We start from the raw sequence: 27,032 nt of genomic DNA on the forward strand, positions 1-27,032 counted from the left end.
CAAACATGTTGGGTGGCATTCTCACATAGTTGGCAAAGGCATTCTCATCTTCCACCCTCAGCTCCTGCATCAGTCTGTTGTAGTGACCATATTCTAGCCTTCTAGCTGGTGTCAGCCACGGTCTAACCCACCACCCGGGGGCTCTTCTCCTTCTTCTTCTAGTTATCAGCAGCTGGTGTTGATACTCCAGTTCCAGGGCCAGTACTACAGCAGCTCTACGTTGAACATCCATTTTGGAACTGATGCCCAAGCAGGGGTGAGGGCCTTTTTATACCTATCTTGAGGGAAAATCCCACGAACTGTCAAGAATAGTGACGAATTCAATTTTAATCGTACCTGATTCTTAGATGCATTCGGCATATTATTAACTGATTCGTAACTGATTCCTAACGTTCATACAGTATACATAATCGATTCTTGTAAATCGTAGTGAATTCTTGACAATATTCGTGCGATTCGAGCCGAATCGAGCCGAATCCCACGAATATTCGTAACTCTATCGTACCTGTATCGTAACTGAATCGTAGAGTGTCACGAATTGGACCATTCTAATTTGCAAAATTCCACGAATCCTAAATTTAACAATTCGTAGCGATTCGTGGTCTGTGTGAAATAGTAGCATATGAATATAGTAATTTCATGTATACATAATATTATTTCATAAAAACTGTTCTATTTTATTATCTAGACTGTAAGAAATCTATTTTAAGCCATCCAAAGATGAAGTTACATATGCCCTTAAAGGGACTATATTAGTTTGCAGCCATTGTAAGATGTTTCCGACCAACGGTATTTTTGGCGATTTAAATTACATATTAAACATATTTTCTTATTTAGAATACCAGAGTCTGTATATCTAATGTGTGTGCGGTCGTGTGCTAATGTTTGCAGCAGTCATAGTTGATTTTCGTCGTGATACATGTTGTTGTTTATACGTACAGAATTATTGGAAGGTAAAATCTGGTTTAGGCCTACACAGATACTGATATTCTAAACAGGAAGATATCTTTAATACATACTTTTAGTCATAAAACATGATATTACATTAGAAGCAAACTCAGGATAGTTCCTTTAATAACTCGCCTCATCTTCAAATATCCTTCCCACGGGACTCCAACATTAATATGACATAAGCACATCACATTCTGACTGATGCATGATCTGACAGTTATCTTTGTGTTAGCAAATACAAAATATTACTGTCCACATCGTTATCAATTTCTGTTATAAAGTTTTAAAAAGTACATATAAAAATATATGTTTCCACTGAAACCACCTTAAAATTTTAAATTACATAAAAATATTTAAAATATTAAATTTATGTTATAAAGTTTACACGTTAGTCGCATTAATCTTTAGATCGTTTATACCCAAAATTACTACTGTAGGTTATCTAGATGACATTTAATATAAATTTTTCAAACAATTAAACATGTATTTTGTTGACAGTTAGGTGCAGCAGTGACTGTTAAGGTGACTCAGGATCCTACTTTTGGATTGGAAGGAACAAGAACCACCCTGGGACAGTACACACTAAATCTCCGAGGTAAAGGAAGTCAGACAGGAAGTCTGTATACTCTTACTGATGAGAGTCATGAACACTCCACGTAAGTGTAGTTAGTTTAGTTAGTTCATTTCATAAAATATTATTCGGTATGGCAATTTCAAATTAAGCTATTGGAAATTGTATATGTTTTTATTTCAAAAACATGTTTTAGATCATTTTGAAAAAAATGTACTATCCGGTTAATTTATAAATTATGCCAGCCACAACTGGTTCTATCTCAACATCACACTCTTAGGAAAATAAAAAGTGGAGATAGTATTTTTTTATTCTAGTAGGTCGATAGTTTCTATATTATGTACCACTTCCATAACCGACATACAGCGAATCTCAATTTTGTGCTTTTGGGGTCCGTCAAACACAGATAACACCTCTACAAGTAAACGTAATTGGAGTTTCTGTGATGATGATGTCATTTGTGATGTATTCCAAAATCTGTTTCAAAGTACTTTTTCCAGAAATGCAAGAAGCATATGCATACATCTAAGTATTATTTCACTAGACTAAACACCGGGAGCTGGTTTGTAAGTAATGTCTGTAAATCTCTGATCGAATAGCAATGCAAATTATTTCACGAGGAACATAAAACCATGTTATGTGATCTGTGTTCAAATACAGTTGTTTTTTCAGATTTGTTCTCTTAGTGAGATACAAGTATTACAGATATAAAGAGAACAACAATTATACTCTTTCAGCTGTACCTTCAACTAATATAATTGATATCACGTCTTTTTTACTTGTTAAATTAGAACCGAAAACATGGAGTTAATAAATATTGTTATAACTATTAATGACACACTTTTGCATTGATCCAGAGTTAAATACGTGTGTACTACAATATAGCATAAATAGTTTCATTTGTACAATTTTGTATAACTAATTACAGACTAACCGTGGGACTAAAACTGGTGTGTGATCAGGACTATTATGGAAGAAATTGTCACGTCCACTGTCCAGCACCACGACCTGCTGACCACTACACTTGTAATCAAACCACCGGACACAAGCAGTGCAATCCAGGTGAGTGAAAATACGTAAGTATAATCTATCAGATGTGAAAATTGTGAAAATGACATTACCACATTTCATCACTAGTAGCAATATCAGCAGTATCTTCATTTTAGTACTTATCATCGTTAATAGTACGAGTAGAAGTAATAGTGGTATAATATGTTATATAGGAGTTTGAGAGTTAGTCAGTGGTTGCAGACACCCACCACCCACTCTTATAGATTAGAATGTAGTTATTATTTTTGTAAGGTAAATATATATTTTCACTTGCTTATATAAATGAAATATATCTAGTTCTAACTAATTAGGGTCTTGGACAGACAGCTCAGATAGCTGTGTGCCCAGACCAGCGTGCTTGAATCTTAATTGGATATAAGCACGAAAATAAATTAAGAAAGAAAGAAAGAAAGCAATGTTAATCCGTTTCCTGGTCTTTTTATGGTTTTGTTTTTATTACACAGTGAGAGTATCGCATGCAACGCCACTATATGGAGCAGCGGTAGAATCGTTAACTAAGCTTAGCAGAGACATAGTGGCGTGACGTCACTAATAGTCTGGTTGTATAATTTCAAAATGAACATATTGTGGGAAAAAAGTAAAGGAAAATTAATTCTACATTTTTCTGAATCAGTACACCCCTGATAGTGTTTGATGGTTAGCTCAAGTCATTCTAACTCATCAAAAGCAACTGAAACTAATTGTACTGAAGTTTTTATTTATCTCTATTTCAGATACTAATGATTTGATCTGAATTTGTTAAGTAATTAGATCTATGGTGAAATGGGTTTGAATCCTGAAGACTACAATAAACCTTCATAATAATTGTATTCAATCTTTTTACTAGGGACTCCACGAATCCAAAACACTGGACTCGAGTATCCAAGGTTCAAACTCGACCCGGACCCGAGTACCCGACACTTACACTAGATGATGATGAGATTAAGGAATAAAGTGAAATAGTATTACGGGCAACGGTCAACTCTATTAACGTGTCCCTATCCACAAGGGTTCAGGCACGCCCGCCCCGGATCTAGCCTCTGACTTCGCCAGTGACCACTTCCGGGGCGGGAAGGGAAATAGTATTATGTATCTTAATTCCAGCGCCGAACATGGATGCCAAATCATGTCATTGTATTGCATTGCTGACATTCTCATAGCCCTGTAACGTAACCGGCTGAAAGCATATGGCAAAATGAATTAAATGAGAATGCTCTTCCTTGCACGGCGCTTGAACCGTAATTAGATATAGGTATATTAATATGTTATCCTATCCTATTTCTTTCACAGGTACTCGAGTACTGTGGCCGAGTACTCGAGTACCCGCGGAGACCCTACTTTTTATTCACCAATTATAAAGGACTAACAAATTTTATTTTATAATAAAAAGTGATTACCATTTACAAGTGTCAATGATTTAATTTGATATGATAAAACAATCATGATCAAATCCAAGATGGCGTCAATTTTGGCGGGGAAAACGACAATATTGTTTCCTAGTTAATCTAACTAATTAAAAACATTTGAAACTGCCTGTAATCGAATTGTATTTATTTCTATTATATTGTCATTGTCAGACGGACATAGTGTAACGGACACAATTTCATATGTAATTTAATAGTTACGATCGACTATCTACCTGCATATTATTATGCACAACCATTAAGAATTCCATCAAGGGCAGATAAGTATGTTTCTAATAGAGGCTATAGGCGTACTGGCTCCCATTGTTTTAGGGGGCAGGCTGATTTTTGCCCGAATTAACCAAAAGTTCCCGAATCTGGAGTACAACGTTTAATCATATTAGCTGTACAGCCAAACAGCTCTATAGGGTATTAGGTGTAGAATGATAAAAATACATGGTTAAAATGTTCACGCCAGCTCATATTGCCCGAATTTGAGGATTTTCTCCAGGACTGGAATGGTGGTGGGGAGAGAGGCAGTTGCCCCCAGTTGCCCCCCCCCCCCCCCCCCCCCCCCACGTCTCGTACACTTATGATTTCATCGTTTTTTAAATAAAACAAGAACAGTGATATAATATTAATGAAAGACTTTTCATGTTGTTGGGATCAGTAACATCTATTGTTCACTAAATATACTGATCAAAAGAAATAAGGGGGGAAAACAATAAATAGTAAATAGTAACAACAAATATTGACTGCAACCAAACTCCTCATCCACAGTGTCCGACAGTTAACCATATTACTGACATTCAACCCCAACATCTCTGTATTTTATACAGACTTAACTACTGAGTACTGTAGTAGTGATAACATTTGATCTCAAATACCACGTGTTTCCTTATTTCTTTCCGTCAGTATGTTTGATATATATCGGCTGATAAACAGATTAGGCCAGTAACACTGTTTTAACATATTACATGCCTTGGCTAACCACGTATTTCTAATTCTGACGGAATGATTTACATTTCCAGGTTACACAGGATCGGAGTGTAATGAAACTAAAAATACAACACCATGTTCACATAATAACTGTAAGAATGGAGGAACATGTGTGACTAAAGGTTCAGTCTACACTTGTCATTGTCCTACTGGCTACAGCGGTTCTATGTGTCAAACAACACCATGCAGCAACAATCCATGTTTAAACAAAGGGACGTGCTCGGTTCAAGGTACAAAGTATTCTTGTCAATGCCCTACTGGCTACAGCGGTACTAGATGTGAAACAACGCCATGCACAAATAATCATAACTGTAAGAATGGAGGAACATGTGTGACTAAAGGTTCAGTCTACACTTGTCAATGCCCTACTGGATACAGCGGTACTAGATGTGAAACAACGCCATGCACAAATAATCATAACTGTAAGAATGGAGGAACATGTGTGACTAAAGGTTCAGTCTACACTTGTCATTGTCCTACTGGCTACAGCGGTACTAGATGTCATACAACACCATGCAGCAACAATCCATGTTTAAACAAAGGGACGTGCTCGGTTCGAGGTACAAAGTATTCTTGTCAATGCCCTTCTGGCTACAGCGGTACCAGATGTGAAACAACGCCATGCACAAATAATCATAACTGTAAGAATGGAGGAACATGTGTGACTAAAGGTCCAGTCTACACTTGTCATTGTCCTACTGGCTACAGCGGTACTAGATGTCAAACAACACCATGCACCAGGTCTCCTTGTAAAAACAATGGAAAATGTTCAGTTCGTGGTACTAGTTATTCTTGCCAATGCCCTACTGGATACAGCGGTACTAGATGTGAAACAACGCCATGCACCAGGTCTCCTTGTAAAAACAATGGAAAATGTTCAGTTCGTGGTACTAGTTATTCCTGCCAATGTCCTACTGGCTACAGCGGTACTAGATGTGAAACAACGCCATGCACAAATAATCATAACTGTAAGAATGGAGGAACATGTGTGACTAAAGGTTCAGTCTACACTTGTCAATGCCCTACTGGATACAGCGGTACTAGATGTGAAACAACGCCATGCACCAGGTCTCCTTGTAAAAACAATGGAAAATGTTCAGTTCGTGGTACTAGTTATTCTTGCCAATGTCCTACTGGCTACAGCGGTACTAAATGTGAAACAACGCCATGCACAAATAATCATAACTGTAAAAATGGAGGAACATGTGTGACTAAAGGTCCAGTCTACACTTGTCATTGTCCTACTGGCTACAGCGGTACTAGATGTCAAACAACACCATGCAGCAACAATCCATGTTTAAACAAAGGGACGTGCTCGGTTCATGGTACAAAGTATTCTTGTCAGTGCCCTACTGGCTACAGTGGCACTAGATGTGAAACAACGCCATGCACAAATAATCATAACTGTAAGAATGGAGGAACATGTGTGACTAAAGGTCCAGTCTACACTTGTCATTGTCCTACTGGCTACAGCGGTACTAGATGTCATACAACACCATGCAGCAACAATCCATGTTTAAACAAAGGGACGTGCTCGGTTCATGGTACAAAGTATTCTTGTCAATGCCCTACTGGCTACAGTGGCACTAGATGTGAAACAACGCCATGCACAAATAATCAAAACTGTAAGAGTGGAGGAACATGTGTGACTAAAGGTTCAGTCTACACTTGTCAATGCCCTACTGGATACAGCGGTACTAGATGTGAAACAACGCCATGCACCAGGTCTCCTTGTAAAAACAATGGAAAATGTTCAGTTCGTGGTACTAGTTATTCTTGTCAATGCCCTACTGGCTACAGCGGTACTAAATGTGAAACAACGCCATGCACCAGGTCTCCTTGTAAAAACAATGGAAAATGTTCAGTTCGTGGTACTAGTTATTCTTGCCAATGCCCTACTGGCTACAGCGGTACTAAATGTGAAACAACGCCATGCACAAATAATCATAACTGTAAGAATGGAGGAACATGTGTGACTAAAGGTCCAGTCTACACTTGTCATTGTCCTACTGGCTACAGCGGTACTAGATGTCAAACAACACCATGCAGCAACAATCCATGTTTAAACAAAGGGACGTGCTCGGTTCAAGGTACAAAGTATTCTTGTCAATGCCCTACTGGCTACAGTGGCACTAGATGTGAAACAACGCCATGCACAAATAATCATAACTGTAAGAATGGAGGAACATGTGTGACTAAAGGTTCAGTCTACACTTGTCAATGCCCTACTGGATACAGCGGTACTAGATGTGAAACAACGCCATGCACCAGGTCTCCTTGTAAAAACAATGGAAAATGTTCAGTTCGTGGTACTAGTTATTCTTGTCAATGCCCTACTGGCTACAGCGGTACTAAATGTGAAACAACGCCATGCACCAGGTCTCCTTGTAAAAACAATGGAAAATGTTCAGTTCGTGGTACTAGTTATTCTTGTCAATGCCCTACTGGCTACAGCGGTACTAAATGTGAAACAACGCCATGCACCAGGTCTCCTTGTAAAAACAATGGAAAATGTTCAGTTCGTGGTACTAGTTATTCTTGCCAATGCCCTACTGGCTACAGCGGTACTAAATGTGAAACAACGCCATGCACAAATAATCATAACTGTAAGAATGGAGGAACATGTGTGACTAAAGGTCCAGTCTACACTTGTCATTGTCCTACTGGCTACAGCGGTACTAGATGTCATACAACACCATGCAGCAACAATCCATGTTTAAACAAAGGGACGTGCTCGGTTCATGGTACAAAGTATTCTTGTCAATGCCCTACTGGCTACAGTGGCACTAGATGTGAAACAACGCCATGCACAAATAATCAAAACTGTAAGAGTGGAGGAACATGTGTGACTAAAGGTTCAGTCTACACTTGTCAATGCCCTACTGGCTACAGCGGTACTAGATGTCAAACAACACCATGCACCAGGTCTCCTTGTAAAAACAATGGAAAATGTTCAGTTCGTGGTACTAGTTATTCTTGCCAATGTCCTTCTCGCTACAGCGGTAGTAGATGTGAAACAACACCATGCACAAATAATCATAACTGTAAGAATGGAGGAACATGTGTGACTAAAGGTCCAGTCTACACTTGTCATTGTCCTACTGGCTACAGCGGTACTAGATGTCAAACAACACCATGCAGCAACAATCCATGTTTAAACAAAGGGACGTGCTCGGTTCAAGGTACAAAGTATTCTTGTCAATGCCCTACTGGCTACAGTGGCACTAGATGTGAAACAACGCCATGCACAAATAATCATAACTGTAAGAATGGAGGAACATGTGTGACTAAAGGTTCAGTCTACACTTGTCAATGCCCTACTGGATACAGCGGTACTAGATGTGAAACAACGCCATGCACCAGGTCTCCTTGTAAAAACAATGGAAAATGTTCAGTTCGTGGTACTAGTTATTCTTGTCAATGCCCTACTGGCTACAGCGGTACTAAATGTGAAACAACGCCATGCACTAGGTCTCCTTGTAAAAACAATGGAAAATGTTCAGTTCGTGGTACTAGTTATTCTTGTCAATGCCCTACTGGCTACAGCGGTACTAAATGTGAAACAACGCCATGCACAAATAATCATAACTGTAAGAATGGAGGAACATGTGTGACTAAAGGTCCAGTCTACACTTGCCATTGTCCTACTGGCTACAGCGGTACTAGATGTCATACAACACCATGCAGCAACAATCCATGTTTAAACAAAGGGACGTGCTCGGTTCAAGGTACAAAGTATTCTTGTCAATGCCCTACTGGCTACAGTGGCACTAGATGTGAAACAACGCCATGCACAAATAATCATAACTGTAAGAATGGAGGAACATGTGTGACTAAAGGTCCAGTCTACACTTGTCATTGTCCTACTGGCTACAGCGGTGCTAGATGTAAAACAACGCCATGCAGCAACAATCCATGTTTAAACAAAGGGACGTGCTCGGTTCAAGGTACAAAGTATTCTTGTCAATGCCCTACTGGATACAGCGGTATTAGATGTGAAACAACGCCATGCACAAATAATCATAACTGTAAGAGTGGAGGAACATGTGTGAATAAAGGTTCAGTCTACACTTGTCAATGCCCTACTGGATACAGCGGTACTAGATGTGAAACAACGCCATGCACCAGGTCTCCTTGTAAAAACAATGGAAAATGTTCAGTTCGTGGTACTAGTTATTCTTGCCAATGCCCTACTGGCTACAGCGGTACTAAATGTGAAACAACGCCATGCACAAATAATCATAACTGTAAGAATGGAGGAACATGTGTGACTAAAGGTCCAGTCTACACTTGTCATTGTCCTACTGGCTACAGCGGTACTAGATGTGAAACAACACCATGCAGCAACAATCCATGTTTAAACAAAGGGACGTGCTCGGTTCGAGGTACAAAGTATTCTTGTCAATGCCCTACTGGCTACAGTGGCACTAGATGTGAAACAACGCCATGCACCAGGTCTCCTTGTAAAAACAATGGAAAATGTTCAGTTCATGGTATTAGTTATTCCTGTCAGTGTACTTCTGGCTACAGCGGTACTATATGTGAAACAACACCATGCAGCAGTTCACCGTGTAAAAATAATGGACAATGTTCACTTCATGGTACAAGTTATTCCTGCCAATGCACTACTGGATACAGCGGTACTAGATGTGAAACAACGCCATGCACAAATAATCATAACTGTAAGAATGGAGGAACATGTGTGACTAAAGGTTCAGTCTACACTTGTCATTGTCCTAATGGCTACAGCGGTACTAGATGTCAAACAACACCATGCAGCAACAATCCATGTTTAAACAAAGGGACGTGCTCGGTTCAAGGTACAAAGTATTCTTGTCAATGCCCTACTGGATACAGCGGTACTAGATGTGAAACAACGCCATGCACAAATAGTCATAACTGTAAGAATGGAGGAACATGTGTGACTAAAGGTCCAGTCTACACTTGTCATTGTCCTACTGGCTACAGCGGTGCTGGATGTGAAACAACGCCATGCACAAATAATCATAACTGTAAGAATGGAGGAACATGTGTGACTAAAGGTCCAGTCTACACTTGTCATTGTCCTACTGGCTATAGCGGTACTAGATGTCATACAACACCATGCAGCAACAATCCATGTTTAAACAAAGGGACGTGCTCGGTTCAAGGTACAAAGTATTCTTGTCAATGCCCTACTGGCTACAGTGGCACTAGATGTGAAACAACGCCATGCACAAATAATCATAACTGTAAGAGTGGAGGAACATGTGTGAGTAAAGGTTCAGTCTACACTTGTCAATGCCCTACTGGATACAGCGGTACTAGATGTGAAACAACGCCATGCACCAGGTCTCCTTGTAAAAACAATGGAAAATGTTCAGTTCGTGGTACTAGTTATTCTTGCCAATGCCCTACTGGCTACAGCGGTACTAGATGTGAAACAACGCCATGCACAAATAATCATAACTGTAAGAATGGAGGAACATGTGTGACTAAAGGTCCAGTCTACACTTGTCATTGTACTACTGGCTACAGCGGTACTAGATGTGAAACAACACCATGCAGCAACACTCCATGTTTAAACAAAGGGACGTGCTCGGTTCGAGGTACAAAGTATTCTTGTCAATGCCCTACTGGCTACAGTGGCACTAGATGTGAAACAACGCCATGCACCAGCTCTCCTTGTAAAAACAATGGAAAATGTTCAGTTCATGGTATTAGTTATTCCTGTCAGTGTACTTCTGGCTACAGCGGTACTATATGTGAAACAACACCATGCAGCAGTTCACCGTGTAAAAATAATGGACAATGTTCACTTCATGGTACAAGTTATTCCTGCCAATGCACTACTGGATACAGCGGTACTAGATGTGAAACAACGCCATGCACAAATAATCATAACTGTAAGAATGGAGGAACATGTGTGACTAAAGGTTCAGTCTACACTTGTCATTGTCCTAATGGCTACAACGGTACTAGATGCCAAACAACACCATGCAGCAGTTCACCTTGTAAAAACAATGGAACTTGTAATTTTAAGGGGCTTGGTTATAATTGTTCCTGTATTTCTGGATACATTGGGAAGGAATGCGAAATAAACATTGATGAATGCAGTCGTTTGCCGTGTCAAAATGGGGTAAGTAGGCTTTTGCTTTGTCTTTCTTGACATAAAAGCGTAATAGTTTAGTGGATGGAGCGGATTATAAGATATGTTTGTATTTATTTTGTTTGGTTATTATGCATGTTGTGGGTATACTTTACGACTAGTGTATCAGATGAGTTTTCCTTAGAGAAAGCTGTATGTCCAATCTGATTGAAATCAGCTCCACTTATCAATAAGTATTACCTGTGGATCTGACAGCATCGTATTGGAGCTCATGGCCAGGTGATATTTTATTCGACCAATGAAAACCTTACTTGCAGAATCATGCCAGCGATTTGAAATGGAATTATGCCGAGTGTATACTTAATAAAAATTACGAATTATGCCGGAAAATAATTAGGATACCATGTATTTCTTCTAGTACACAGTCCAGAATTTATTAGTGCGCTGTTCCACCACTTTGTTATTAATTTGTTTTTGAAACAAACGGACGTGTTTGCCTATTGCTTGAGCGACCATCGAATTGAACTGGAGCGGCTATATGAACGACGGCTGTAACGGTCGGGGACTGCATTTATAAATCTAATTCAAAATGGTGACGATTATTATTAATCACGTTTCCACTGAAATGAATGAACGTTCGGTCATAGTGTCGAAATAACCATAATTATGTTAAACACGAAAATACCTGTAATTTAAAATGTACTTAAACCTCTTACAATCTTTTTTTTTTTTTTAATTAATAATATAAATACTACGATGGTATATTTAGGAAATACACATTTGTGTCTTACTTTTAAAGATCTCGAACATCAACTTGTATCTTGAAATGTGAACTTGTCTTGTCGAGTGCTTAACTTATTTTATTATCTTGAGATCTCGACATATTATTTCAAGATGTCTTCTTATTATATCAAGCTTTTGACATATTATTATGACTAAATGGCACTGATGCAGAAGATAAGTTAATCACTGGACAATATAATTTGAAAGATCGAGATAATAGGTTGAGCGCTCAACATAATATGTCAAGTTCTAGAGATAAGTCGAGATCTAAACATAAGGCCCACTCTCCATTAAGGTGATCTGCGTTTGGAAATGTATATTTTCATATCTGGGTTTCGTAATTTGACGTCATCAAAGTACTTTGAAGCCGCAAGTAAACATTTCGTTAAAAAAAAGTGCTTATCGATCGACCTTTTTTTTTTGTATGCTGAATGCTAGTACAAGTTATTGTCTTGAGCTCTCGACTTATTATCTCGAATGCTAGAATTATTATTATCTCGGAGTCCTCAATTTATTATTGTAAGTACTTGACTTACTATCACTCGACTTATTATATCTAGTGTTCCACTTATCTGGATTGCTCAAAGTATTCTCTTGAATGCTTACTATCTCCAGCGCTTGACTTATTATCTTGAGTGCTCGACATATTATATCCAGCGCTTGACTTGTTATCTCGAGTGTTCGATTTATGATCTTAAAATTTCGACTAATTATCTTGAATGCTCAACTTTATATCGAGCACTTATTATCTCGAGTACTTGACTTATTATCTTGAGTGCTTGACTTGTTATTTCGAATGCTTGACTTATTATCTCGATTGCTCGATTTATTATGTTGAGTCCTCGACGTACTATCTCAGATTATCGTCTTATTATCTCGAGTGCTTGATTTATTATATCAAGTGCTCAACTTATTATCTTGAGTGCTCAATTTAAAATCTTAAAATCTCGACTCTCGACTCAACTTATATCGAGCACTTGACTTATTATCTCGAGCACTTGCTCATTATCTCAATATTTCGACATTTTATCTCCAGCGCTTAACTTATCTCAATGTCTAGACTTATTATCTCCAGCGCTTGACTTATTATCCCAATATCTTGACTTATCTCCAGCGCTTGACTTATTATCTTGAGCTCTCGACATCTGTATCAGGACTGTACAGCCAAACAGAGAGTTACAAAAGACAAGAGTTAATATGTCGAACATTTGACATAATAAATCGATATCTCGGGATAATAAGTTAAGATCTCAATATAAAAAGCCGAGAGCATGACATAATAAGTTAGCTGGGGATAAAAGTTAAGGACTTAACATAACAAGTGGCGATCATAGGCGAGAGTTTGAGGTCTTTAAAGTAAGAAAAACACATGTCTTTGTCCTAAATGGACACTTGTTGTTCTCACTTTAAAGATCTCGAACACTCGGCATATTATTTTGAGTGCTCGTTTTATTATCTCAAGCTCTTGATTTGAGATAGTAAATCGAGCGCTTAACATAACAAGTCAAGTCGCTTCAGATAATAAGTTGTTAACTTGAGATAATAAAAAAGTTAATGTTTGTTTTGTTTATCAATACCACTACAGCACTGATGTATTTATTCAAGTTAATCATCCAGCTTTAATATCCTCAACATGAACATACAAATACATGACACTTTACCATTTGGATTATGGAAACATAATCAGTCGAATCAGAGAACTTTATTAAGAGTTATTTGCATGATTCTGTCATACTAGACAAAAAGATGTACTGTTACTGGTGTAGGTGATCCAGTAATTACTAAACCATTAAACATAATATATAGTATAGGTGTTAACAAAATTGTTTGCATAATTTCAACTTGATTATATATGAACATAAACTGTGTTAAAACGTCAACACAAAATTGGCAATTTTTATATGTACAAGTTTGAATATACTAAGTTCAAGATCCAAAACAAAATAATGATGAACCGTGAATTTATTCTTATTAAAAATATAATTACTGAATGATATATTTTAGATTTATATTGTTGATTTCAGTTACACTAGTTCCAGTATTGGATACCTAGCATGTGCAGCAAACATGAACACAAAAAACTGGAGTCATTTTATGACCTGCATTTTATGATCCTCAGTTTTAAAAGCCAATTTGTGAAAATTAAAACAGAGTTGCATTTAATGTTTATGCAACAGTGTAAAAGAACCCATCATCTACAATTCCAGTCCAAAAGTAAGTTTATATGACAAGAAATTAAATCAATATAAACAAATTGATGCATAAAAGTAGCTAAAATGTCCCTCCATTACTTCTAAGTAAATTTGGCAATGCACATATACTTGGATATATAGTGTTCATTTGATCCAAAACAAAATATCAATGAACCACTGATGTTAAACTATACTTTTACTCTCTATTTATTGATATATAAATTCATTTGGACTCATTTAATGGGAAATATAAGAAATAATGCAATGCCACAAAATGTGTCCCTCCGTTAGCATGAATTTATTTTTATTAAAAATATAATTTATGAGTAATGTATTTCAGATTTATAGTTTTGTTTTATTAATATATTAGCTTGATTTCTGTTATACTAGTTCCAATATTGGATGCCTAGAACACCAGATATAATAACAAAATCGGCAAGTTATTTTATGTGATGTGCATATCATGTCTGTTATCGAATATTAAAAACCCATATATGACATTTAAAATAGAGATGCATTAAATATTTTTATGCAACAGTGTAAAGGAACCTATCACCTATAAAACCAACCCAAAAGTAAACTTATGACAAAAACTTCAGTAAGAACAATTTTATGTGTAAAAGTAGTTAAAATGTCCCTCCGTTACTGCTTGATCTTGCCCATAAGTCCGTCACATGTGCTGTTATGTCTGTGGGAAAGTGCATTTAAAAGATTATTTTGCTGCTAATTGAAAAATGTAGTGACTGATTGCATGCATTTTAATGGTTGACATCCACTAGCCGATGATTAATTAATCAATAAAGCAATGTGCTCTAGTGATGGCGTTAAGACAAAACGTTAACTTTTACATTGTTCTTTCAATCAGGGAACATGTATAGATGGAATTAATCGATATGACTGCCGGTGTAAAGCTGGATTTAGCGGATCCAACTGTAACCACGATATAGACGAATGCACGTCCAGACCGTGCATGAATGGCGGAACCTGTCAAGACAAGGTCAACGAATTCTCATGTCACTGCGTGTCGGGATTCACCGGGCCAGTATGTGACGCCGTTATCAGCACTGTTTCCGACAGAACCGCAACCCCACCGACTGCATCGACATCTTCATTTTTCAGGCGAAGTCTAGGCACCACAGTACAGACAGGTATCTAGTTTATATTATGTGTTGGTGATGTTGGACATATTACATACTTCAGTATTTATATCCTGTTATCAAGCACGCCATTCTGTGTATACCACACTCTGCCCAGAACATATGAATTAGTATTAGGGAACCTAATTATTAACAGACTTCTCCCCCTAGTTTATTTATCTGTGTGAGAAGAAATTCGCAAATACACCCCCGATCCCTCACCAGTGTATATACTTGCCAATAGACATAAGGAAAATACGTATAATATACAGTACTAGTCACAGGACAATATACATGTGTATGCTTTTAAAGATTATAACCCATACCAAAATCGCATACCATTTTTCACCAAAATCATTTAATAAAAATAACAAGAATTCTGCAGACTTAAATATCTCACCATATATACCATACCATATAAATATATACCATACACGTTTTCAGTGCACTGTGATGAACAAACATAGGCGCAACTATAAACCAAGTTTCATTGTGATGAACATCCACACCTGTAGGTGCAACTATAAACCAAGTTTCATTGTGATGAACATCCACACCTGTAGGCGCAACTATAAACCAAGTTTCATTGTGATGAACATCCACACCTGTAGGTGCAACTATAAACCAAGTTTCATTGACCTAGGACTTAGTTTGTAAGACACGGAGCTAAACGCAAAATTTTAACATCAAACTTTAACGTAAAAGTTGACGTCGCCGCCGTCGTATAAGTAATACCTCTATCTCTTTTACTTCATAAAGGCGAGGAAAAAAGGAAAATGTTTCGTAACACATTATCCTATACATGCAGTTCTTCCATTGGTTGTTCTAGCATTTTGTCTCCATCTCTGTGTTATGAGTTTAAAACCCTATAAGTTTTATATGACTTTTTGTTTTTATCATTATTCAGTATTGAGATACATGTCAGTGTCTTGTTCCATTTTGATGCAAGCCGACTATAATAGTAATGTAGAAGACGTGTCAGTTAATTCGTAATTTAAACTGAGTTCATGCATTCGTTTATTTCACCGGCCTCGGTAGGTACTGGGTTCGGATCCCAGTCGAGGCATGGGATTTTTAATCCAGATACCGACTCCAAACCCTGAGTGAGTGCTCCGCAAGGCTCAATGGGTAGGTGTAAACCACTTGCACCGACCAGTGATCCATAACTGGTTCAACAAAGGCCATGGTTTGTGCTATCCTGCCTGTGGGAAGCGCAAATAAAAGATCCCTTGCTGCTAATCGGAAAGAGTAGCCCATGTAGTGGCGACAGCGGGTTTCCTCTCAAAATCTGTGTGGTCCTTAACCATATGTGTGACGCCATATAACCGTAAATAAAATGTGTTGAGTGCGTCGTTAAATAAAACATTTCTTTCTTTCTTTTATTTCATAGCTTTTGTGGCGAAACTCTACCTGCAGGCCCCGGTGGGAAGCGTTGACAACACCCGACTGAAAACAGCTGTAATATCACTCCTGACAAACATCATCGGGTCACCCAGTGTTAAAGACTTGAACATATCGCTGTCCATGAAGGGAGTGTATGGACAGAATGGGTAAGTGTAGTATACTACTGCTGCTACTACTACCACAACCACTACTACTACTGCTACTACTACCACCAACCACCACTACTACTACTGCTACTACTGTTGCTGCTGCTACAACAACTACTACTATTAAATGCATGTGCCATCCTGTTTAGGACCGGACCCTACAGCCTAGGTAGTTACTATGGAAGGAAGGAAGGAAATATTTTAACGATGCAATGCAACACATTTTATTTACGGTTATATGGCGTCAGACATAACATGGTTAAGGACCACACAGAACTTACTATAGCTGCCGCTCTATACTGCTACTACTACCACTACCACTACTACAACAACTACCACTACTATTAAACAATTTACGAGCCATCCTATTTAGGTGTGGACCTTACAGCCTAGGTAGCTACCCTGGCTGTCGTTCCCTCTCGAAGCTGTTGTCCTGGGGTATATGGTTTGATAACTTGGCATTTCTAATAAAACGATCCCTGTCGGTGGACCCATTGGGCTGTTTCTCGTTCCAGCAAGTGCATCACGATTGGTATATCAAAGGCCGTGGTATGTGCTATCCTGTCTGTGGAATGGTGCATATAAATGGTCCCTTCCTACTAATGGAAACATGTAACTTGTTTCGTCTCTAAGATTATATGTCAGAATTACCAAATGTTTAACATCCAATAGCCGATGATTAATAAACCAAATGTTTAACATCCAATAGCCGATGATTAATAAACCAAATGTTTAACATCCAATAGCCGATGATTAATAAATAAATCAATGTGCTCTAGTGCTCTTTAAACAAACCGACTTTAACGTTTTCCAGTATAACGATTACTTACGTTCTTTATACATTACTCGGTTAAGCTCTATCGATGTGATAATCGATTTTAAATAACAATAATCGATTGTTGCTGAAAACATCAACTGTAATTTTTCCTATCCCGTTGGACACAATAGGTGCTCATTCCTAGTAATTCAAATCCTTTTTAAGTTGATATAATTCTAACCGATAGTATAATCGACAGTTGATCGGTTGGTGCAAACTCATTATAACCGATGATCGATGATGAAATGTCAACTGATTCCCAGCACTAATTAATGCATACTATAATGGTCATTATTACATACCCATTAAATCTTACTATATAAATACAGCCCTGAATACAAAAATGAAATACACTTTTCCGTATTCAACTCAACTGCCGGAACTATGCCGTATTCAACGCTACTATTTATAGCACATGGTTACCGGGAATGCCCTTAGCGATATGTAAACAAAGTTGGTGCTTGGTTTGAATTGCCTATTAAAGCAGTTAACTGTTATGCATTTTTAAAATGCTATTTTGTGGGTCATTTAAACTGAAAACAGACGAAAACGGTGTCGAATATTTACAATTTAATGAGCGCGCTACCAAAACTAGACGGGAACACTACTCACCAACGATCTTTTAATCCACGAATACGGTCGACGACAGTCAGTTTTTGGATCCTTGTTTTGGCTTCATACACAATAAATAAAACATATCCAACGGTAATTTTGTGATATGATATATTTGACAAAAGGTACTTTTTATTTCTTTCATCTTTTAAAACTTAAAATTAATATTTTGTCCAAAATTATGAAAAATAAAAAATACCCACCTGTAAGCAGCGTTGTCTGCTTGTTATAGGAATTTGACAGGGGTTAAGGTTAGTTTTTATTTTAATGTGGCGAAGCATTGTAATAATATAGCTAATTTTGAATTTAAATGATGTCAGTATTCCAATGACGTCACTTTGCATCTCCTTACAATAACCATAAACTGGGTACATGACGTTTAATTTTTAAGGAAAAGTTCCAAGGCAAAATTGCAATTGATTTAGTTTTTTTTTAATATTTTTAATGCACCTGAATGTGTTTGAACAAAATCTTGTGATTAATTTTTTTTACATTTTACGAAATATGGATTTCTAGTGAAATTACGGTAAGATATGCTATATTTATTGTGTACGAAGCCAAAAGAAGGGTGCAAAAAGTAACTGTCGTCGACTTTAGCAACAATGACGTCGCATGATCTCCTCACGTAGAACATTTTGATGAACTGACAACCGGATTATTCAGTGGAGCGATGATTTATGGAGGCACATTTAATATAAACTTCAACTTTTCAGCAACAAGTAATTCCATGAACATCAATAAAAGAAAACACCGATGACGACACAGACATTGACTGAACAATTCTTGACATTTTTCTTTGTTGATAAAACTGGCGCGCTGAAGGTTTTGTGACGTATTACGAGCAAATTAAATATTTCATTGTTTGTAAATTTTAGCTATTACATTGTCTTTAAAAGGCATTTTCGACAATATCATTAAAATTATAGGTATTTTTCACTCATTCTTTCTTATTTCTGTTTATTCTTTAAATATAACTATATTCCTATGTGTAATAATTGGTAGTTCATCGGTCCGCGTAGTAACACAGCTGACCTAGTTGTGTAAATTGAGAAATCCCCATCATTAGCTAGCATTTTTAATTATTATTTGGGAACAAAATTCCAATTTAGGGTATATAATAAATACAAAACTACATACATGTGGTTTTTTGATTTCTGTATTCCACTCGTGTATTTCCTGCCGGAAACCCCTCTTCCTGTGGAATACAGAAATCAGAAAACCACATATATGCAGTTTTGTCTATGTATGCGGGGCTTATCAACGCTGGGTAACCAGGGTCGTGCGATTTCTGTATTATTTCTTTTAACTTATTTTCAATAAAGATTCAATCACGCTGTCCTGGGCCTACAAGTGTCTGGACTCTTTGTTAAAAAATTATTGGTTAATTGATAGTTGTTAGTGAGAGACAAGTCGGTGTATTTTTTCACCCCCTCCCCAATTAAGCCGTTAAAAGTATTCTCGGTAGGAGACTGTACCACGATACGAACTCAATACCTACCAGCCTTAAGTCTAATGGCTTAACGACCAAGGCGTCTGCCAAAAGATAATGGGCGAATTTACAAAGCCTGTTTATGTCTTACACGCGTGTCACTACAGCCATTTACAATGCTTAAACACCTGTTTATGTCTTACACGCGTGTCACTACAGCCATTTACAATGTTTAAATACCTGTTTATGTCTTACACGTGTGTCACTACAGCCATTTACAATGTTTAAACACCTGTTTGTCTTACACGCGTGTAACTACATACATTTACAATGCTTAAACACCTGTTTATGACGTACACTCGTGTTACTACATACAGTTACAATGCTTAAACACCTGTTTGTGTCTTACACGCGTGTCACTACAGCCATTTACAGTGCTTAAACACCTGTTTGTGTCTTACACGCGTGTCACTACGTACATTTACAGTGCCTAAACACCTGTTTGTGTCTTACACGCGTGTCACTACGTACATTTACAGTGCCTAAACACCTGTTTGTGTCTTACACGCGTGACTACGTACACTTACAGTGCCTAAACACCTGTTTGTGTCTTACACGCGTGTGACTACGTACACTAACAGTGCCTAAACACCCGTCTGTGTCTTACACGCGTGTCACTACGTACACTTACAGTGCCTAAACACCCGTCTGTGTCTTACACGCGTGTGACTACGTACACTTACAGTGCCTAAACACCCGTCTGTGTCTTACACGCGTGTCACTACGTACACTTACAGTGCCTAAACACCCGTCTGTGTCTTACACGCGTGTCACTACGTACACTTACAGTGCCTAAACACCCGTCTGTGTCTTACACGCGTGTCACTACGTACACTTACAGTGCCTAAACACCCGTCTGTGTCTTACACGCGTGTCACTACGTACACTTACAGTGCCTAAACACCCGTCTGTGTCTTACACGCGTCTGACTACGTACACTTACAATGCCTAAACACCCGTCTGTGTCTTACACGCGTCTGACTACGTACACTTACAATGCCTAAACACCTGTCTGTCTTACACGCGTATGACTACATACACTTACAATGCCTAAACACCTGTCTGTGTCTTACACGCGTGTGACTACGTACACTTACAATGCCTAAACACCTGTCTGTGTCTTACACGCGTGTGACTACAGACACTTACAATGCTTAAACACCTGGGTTTAAGACAAATTCGGCCCAATATCTTTTATAGGCTTTGTAACCTGATTTGAACGTAGATGGAATACTACGTTTGATGTAGCCCGAGTACTCTGACTGTAAGAGAGCTAGACGGACATAAATACGCTCTCATTACAGTCAGAGACCAAGCTATGTATTTTTTTGGCAATTCCCGACAACTAAAAAGTTGGCAAAGATTTCCGCTCTAATACCACAACAATCCTATGTTTGACGTCAAATACCTTTACATCGATCATTTTCGAGTTAACTGATTAAACAAAATCCACATATTAATCACTAATACACATACTACAGAAAGAAATCCGACAGCACCCACGGAATGGCTGAGTGGGCGATCATGTGACGCATCGTCACGATATAGGTCGGCGAACCTAGAATTCTGCTGTCCGCAGTTTGTCGAAGCTTAGCTGAATGTGGGTGCTGTCGGGTTTCTTTCTGTAGTGTGTGTATTAGTGATTAATATCTGAATTTCTTTGGTCTCTGACTGTAATGTCCGTCTAGCTCTCTTACAGTGAGAGTACTCGGGCTACGTTTGATGGTAATATTAGTATTTGAATAACACTAGCATGAATATTTTACTTTATTATTACAGTATTGAAAACATCTATTTGTTTTGTTTATTTCAGGGAGCATGTGACTGAAGTGTCGATTAACATAAAGTTTTCAACCAAAGTAGTGAACAGCGAGCATATCAGCAGCGCCCTACAGGATCTCTCGAAACACGGCGACACGCTGCCATACAAGATGTACGTAGGAAATGTCAGGAACACTCCGCCAGCGACAAGCACAGTAAGACTTCTTTCACTTGTAAAACAGTGCTGTTATTATTATTATTATTGTTGTTACATTCAGAAGCTTTGGAAACCTAATAGACAGTGATAACTCGAACCCTCACGCTATGGATTATCACCTATGAAAAAACGTATTATCTATGTTGTTAAGACAGTGCTATATTATGTCGTTTCAACACGATTGTGACGTCCAGCCTCTGTAAAACATATGTTTACAATTATACAGACGTCCCACGATGAGATAATAAATATACACGTCTGTATTAGACACATTTCCCAGGACACTCGGTGTGTGTATTTAAGGCAGACGTGCTTCAACCTCCAGTGGATGTAAGCAAGTGTCAGATGGTTGATCAAAATACACACATGAACACATGAGTTGTATGATCCTTTTGGTATTTACAAAACCTGTTGATGATTATGTTATTCTCACATCTTGTGCTTGTTGTCAAACTGGTTTTGTAATCTGAGTCGAATGGGCTTTGTCAAAATAATGGTTGATTCCATGAATCTGTCTTATCTATAGGACAACCACTGCCGAGGAGATCCTTTACTGGAGATTCCATCCTTCTTGCACCGTCATAAAGTGGATTCAGTTGTGTTCATAGTGTTAAGGTACAACACTTTCTATTTGATTTGCAGACGAATGCCAAGCACGTGGCTGTCATTGCTGGAGTGAGTTCTGCTCTTGGTGTGTTGGTCTTAGTCATCGTCGTCTACCTCTGTCGAAGGTAAGCAAGGCAAGATAACAAAAAGATAACACGAACAAGCATTTTGAGAGTACTACTAAAGCAATACATGTCCCCTACCGGGCCCGACAAGTTTTCGTATCTCCTAAATTCAAGGGCCATAAATCCGAAAAGTGGGTAAATCGCCATGACAGTTACACTTGATCTGTAACAGTACGTGATAAACCTATACACAAAATGTCAGCTCAATATCTAAAGGTCTTCTGAAACAAAGTCTGGAAAACAAATTTTCACATCTCCTAAGTTCGAAGAACGAAAGAAAGAAATATTTTATTTGACGACGCACTGAACACATTTTATTTACGGTTATATGGCGTCAAACATATGGTTAAGGACCACACAGATAATGAGATGAAACCCGGTTTCGCCACTTCATGGGCTACTCTTTTCGATTAGCAGCAATGGATCTTTTATATGCACCATCCCACAGACAGGGTAGTACATACCACGGCCTTTGATATACCAGTCGTGGATCACTGGCTGGAACGAGATATAGCCCAAATGGGCCCACCGACGCCTAAGTTAAAGGGCCATAACTCTGTCATGGAACTATACATAAAAGTTCAGCTCAATATCTCAAAGTCTTCTACAAAAAACATCATGAAAACATATGTGCCCATTGTGGGACAGACGGACGGACTGACAGACGGACGGACGAATGGAGATGAAACCTATAGCCCCCTCCGGTTGGACTGGTAGGGGACTAATAATGCAAGGTAACCAGTGATGAACTTCAGGTTCCATGATAAGGATTGCTAAGCTGTACATCGGCTGACACAACTCTCTCAGTTTCCATTATGGCTGCTGTCTGTTTCGGTTCTTATCCGTTGAACAGGATACAGTGTGAGATTATTGGTATGGCTGTGTGGAGAGATTGATTTAAAGAGAAATATGACCGGTTCCTCACATGGAAGTGAATGAATGAATGTTTGTTTAACGACACCCCAGCACAAAAATACACATCGGCTATTGGGTGTCTCAAATGGTAAGTATATGGAAATATTATTTATATATATTCATGTAAACCACAGTGTAAGGAGCTGTGGGGGGGGGGGGGGGGGGGGGGGGGGGGGGGGGGGGGGGGGGGTGGCGGGAAGTATAATATAATACATAAAATCCAAGTTAAGTATATTTTAAAACTGTGTTTTAAAAACTTTACAATTAATTCTGGATGTAATTTAAACGATTCCAAAACATTTCTGTTGCCAAATATATCACACTCCATGTGGCGCACAGTCAGTGTACACTGACAGTGTTCACACTGAGGAGGAGGGTTCTTCTTTAAAATAAATGAATGCGTCAAATATGTATGGCCGATGCGGGAACGGCACAAGACTACTTCATCCTTCCTGCATCGCCTGTAAGATGACTGCCACTCTCCCAGGACTGCCTTGACAGAATGAAGCTTGTTCGCAACCGCACCGTCCCAATCGTCTTGCCAAGTGGAAACGATATATTGGTTAATATGAAATTTAAACTCACTGTAGGGGACACCAACATGGACACGGGGCAAGTTCAAAGCAGACTTGGCAGCAACATCTGCCTTTTCGTTACCCTTAATGCCAACATGGCTGAGTACCCAACAAAATATAACATCTTTATTGGCAATTGATAAACAGACACACTTTCGTATCACCATCCCTACTAAGGGATGCTCCAATTTCATGTACTGTAGAGCTTGGAGACACGAAAGTGAGTCTGTGAAAATAATATATTTGGATGCACATGAATCCTTAATCTGTTCCAGGGCTTCAATGATTGCCCAAATTTCAGCAGTAAATATTGATGCTGAATCGGGCAATCTCGTGGAAATTATTGCGTCTGATGGAAAAACTGTAGCACAAGCCACAGAATTCCCATCCCGTGATCCGTCTGTGTAAACAGGAATGTAATCACAGTACCGCTCTTGAATTTCCATGAAATGTTGTTTATAAATAACTGCATCTGTGCGATCTTTCTTTAGATGCACAAGATCGAATACAATTTTTGGTGTTTGATACACCAAGGTGGCAAAATAAAATATGAAGACGTTTCAAAAATGTCTGTTGAATCAATTTTGGAAACTGATAAAAACTGCTTAATGCGAAGACCAAATGTTCGAATCGCATTCGGTTTCGCATCAAATAACTTCATATATTTGTTATCAAACACCGCATTGTGTGCAGGATGTTTTGGCATTGATTGGATCTTTGTAGCACACTGCAGAGAAAGCTTTTCACGTCTAGCACCCAAACTAGGTTCATGTGCATCGACATACAAGCTCTCCACAGGAGATGTTTTGAAAGCACCAAAACAAAGCCTAAGTCCCTGGTTGTGTATAGGATCTAGCATTTGCAAATAAGACTTACGTGCTGACCCATACACAATGCACCCATAATCAAGTTTAGACCGAACTAAAGATCTGTAAAGTCGGAGCATAACCTTTCGATCTGCTCCCCATTCAGTCTTGCCAATAACTTTTAAGATATTGAGGGCCTTTAAGCCCTTCTTTTTCACATACTGTAAATGAGGAACAAAAGATAGCCTCCTGTCAAAAATATCCCCCAGAAATTTGGTCTCCTCCACAACTGGAAGCGGAGTTTTGTCCAGAAAGAGCTGAGGATCTAAATGGTGACCTCTTTTCTTCACATGGAAGTCAACACCACGATATCCAGTGTAATTAGAGTAGTGAAATTGACTGCTCCATGACATATAAATTAACTTTAAAGGTTTTAGTTTCTGTTTCAATTAATAGGCTAATATGAATGATAACTTAAACTATATGGATTATGGAAGGGTATTTGTATTTGCCCGTGTTTCTGTTTTTCACTCAGGATATACGGGTAATACCACTCGCCCAGTAACACATTTATTTGTTTACTTGCAGAAGAAGAAGAACCCCTGACCGTGATGTACAAGTTTTAAACAACGTCACGATCGACGGCAAGCACGCTCGTCACGCCACATGGACGGCGTTTGAAAACCCAATATTTGAACCCAAATACCGTCTCAGAACAGACATATGAATTACATTTGAACTTAGGTCATGTCAACTAAATAGAGAGAGAGAGACACACTTATGAAAACAAAAACCTCAAATATACAAAAAAACACAACCCCCAACAACATTTGAACCCAAACATCGAACCAGAAGAGACAAGAAAACATTTTGTCCGTGCAATTGTTACTATAACTCGGATCATATGTACATACTTTTATTCATTATAGATATTAAGTAGCACCACCGTCAGTTTAGACACATACACATTACTGTTAGTTGCAAGGAATTTTGTACACTGACTGACCATAAATTAATGTGGCAATTTATCAATTTGAGTACAATCAATTTGAACTTGAGAGGCATTGTACACAAAAATTAAATATCAATATATATATGTTATTATTATGTATGCAAACATATACATTTATATCTTTTACACAATTATATAACCGTAGTAATGCAATGGTTATGGTTTGTATTAATCTACATTGTAAATATTTTCTACCCCCATATTTGAAGTGAATAAAATGATGGATCGTTGATTCAAAAGCATTTTACCATGGATTTTTAAAATATTATCTTCGTTATCAATATTTCATGTAGACCAACATCTGAGTGACAGTTTAATTGAATGGATATTTAACGACACCTCCACACAAAACACATCGGCCATCTGAGTGACCGTTTAATTGAATGGATATTTAACGACACCTCCACACAAAACACATCGGCCATCTGAGTGACCGTTTAATTGAATGGATATTTAACGACACCACACAAAACACACATCGGCCATCGGGTTTCAGAGGTAACCTACGATCAACATCAGTACAAACATCATTAATGAAACAGTGTAACAGGTCTTAAGGTAGCCGTACACGAAACAGTATAATTATATGTGGGTTTAAGTTCGCTTTTCACCCCACAGTTAAGGCTACCAGTCCTGTCATTGGTGATAAACGTCAGAGTGTGTTGTGATAAAATGTGGTTTCGTCTGGCCAGTAATTTCCTCTGATTTAATTTGAACTAGTGTTAATGCTACAGTCACATATCCAACGATTCGGGATAAGGCGCCCGTAAGGGCCCAAATTTCGGGGGAAATTTGCAAAATCTCACGGCGGCCGCAAGGGTACCGTAGCTATCCTACGGGCGCCTTGGCGTTCTTTCGGAAGCTTTTAGCGCGGAGTTAAAAGTTCCCGATATTGCCTCAGTAATGCCTCAGTCACAAATGCACCGGTCGCCATGCGGCGTGTGTGTGTGTGTGTGTGTGTGGGGGGGGGGGGTAACCTCACGGCGTCCTGGCGTCCGCGACATCGGGATACGGTGACGGGGACCCTACGGGCTGACACATTTTTTCGGGCCATCAAATCTTAAGGACATGGTAAGGGCATCGTCAGTTGACCGTACGGCCACCGTAAGGTCCCCGTACGATGCTCTTACGATGTCCCGACATCGTAGGTACATCGTGTGGCTTCCCTGCGATGTCTCCAGATACCGCAAGGTCACCTCCAGGCAGCCGCAAGGTGCCACTACGATATGTCTACGGTGGGTTTCTGATTTTAAAAATCGTACGGTCTTCAAAAAATTATGATTCCGTATTAAAAGATTCTGATAATGACAAAAAGTCAACGATATCCGTAGGATGTCACCGATGCCCGTAAGATATTCGTAGGATATCGTCAAA

At 38.6% G+C, this 27,032-nt stretch overlaps 1 protein-coding gene across 1 annotated transcript; it reads left to right on the forward strand.

The window, feature by feature from the left end:
* The first annotated feature begins 622 nt into the window (after positions 1 to 622).
* LOC121378615 (neurogenic locus notch homolog protein 2-like) lies at positions 623 to 25,883 on the forward strand. The gene is made up of 11 exons (XM_041506874.1): positions 623 to 631; positions 1,450 to 1,607; positions 2,451 to 2,584; positions 3,420 to 3,482; positions 5,007 to 5,465; positions 10,896 to 11,092; positions 14,903 to 15,185; positions 16,564 to 16,723; positions 21,455 to 21,617; positions 22,262 to 22,350; positions 25,235 to 25,883. Exons 1-11 carry the CDS (start codon positions 623 to 625, stop codon positions 25,371 to 25,373), a joined length of 1,854 nt encoding a protein of 617 aa, XP_041362808.1. The 3' UTR covers positions 25,374 to 25,883.
* The last annotated feature ends 1,149 nt before the right edge of the window (positions 25,884 to 27,032 follow it).

Source organism: Gigantopelta aegis, chromosome 8 (genome assembly GCF_016097555.1).
Source record: "Gigantopelta aegis isolate Gae_Host chromosome 8, Gae_host_genome, whole genome shotgun sequence".
Taxonomy (NCBI): Eukaryota; Metazoa; Mollusca; class Gastropoda; order Neomphalida; family Peltospiridae; genus Gigantopelta; species Gigantopelta aegis.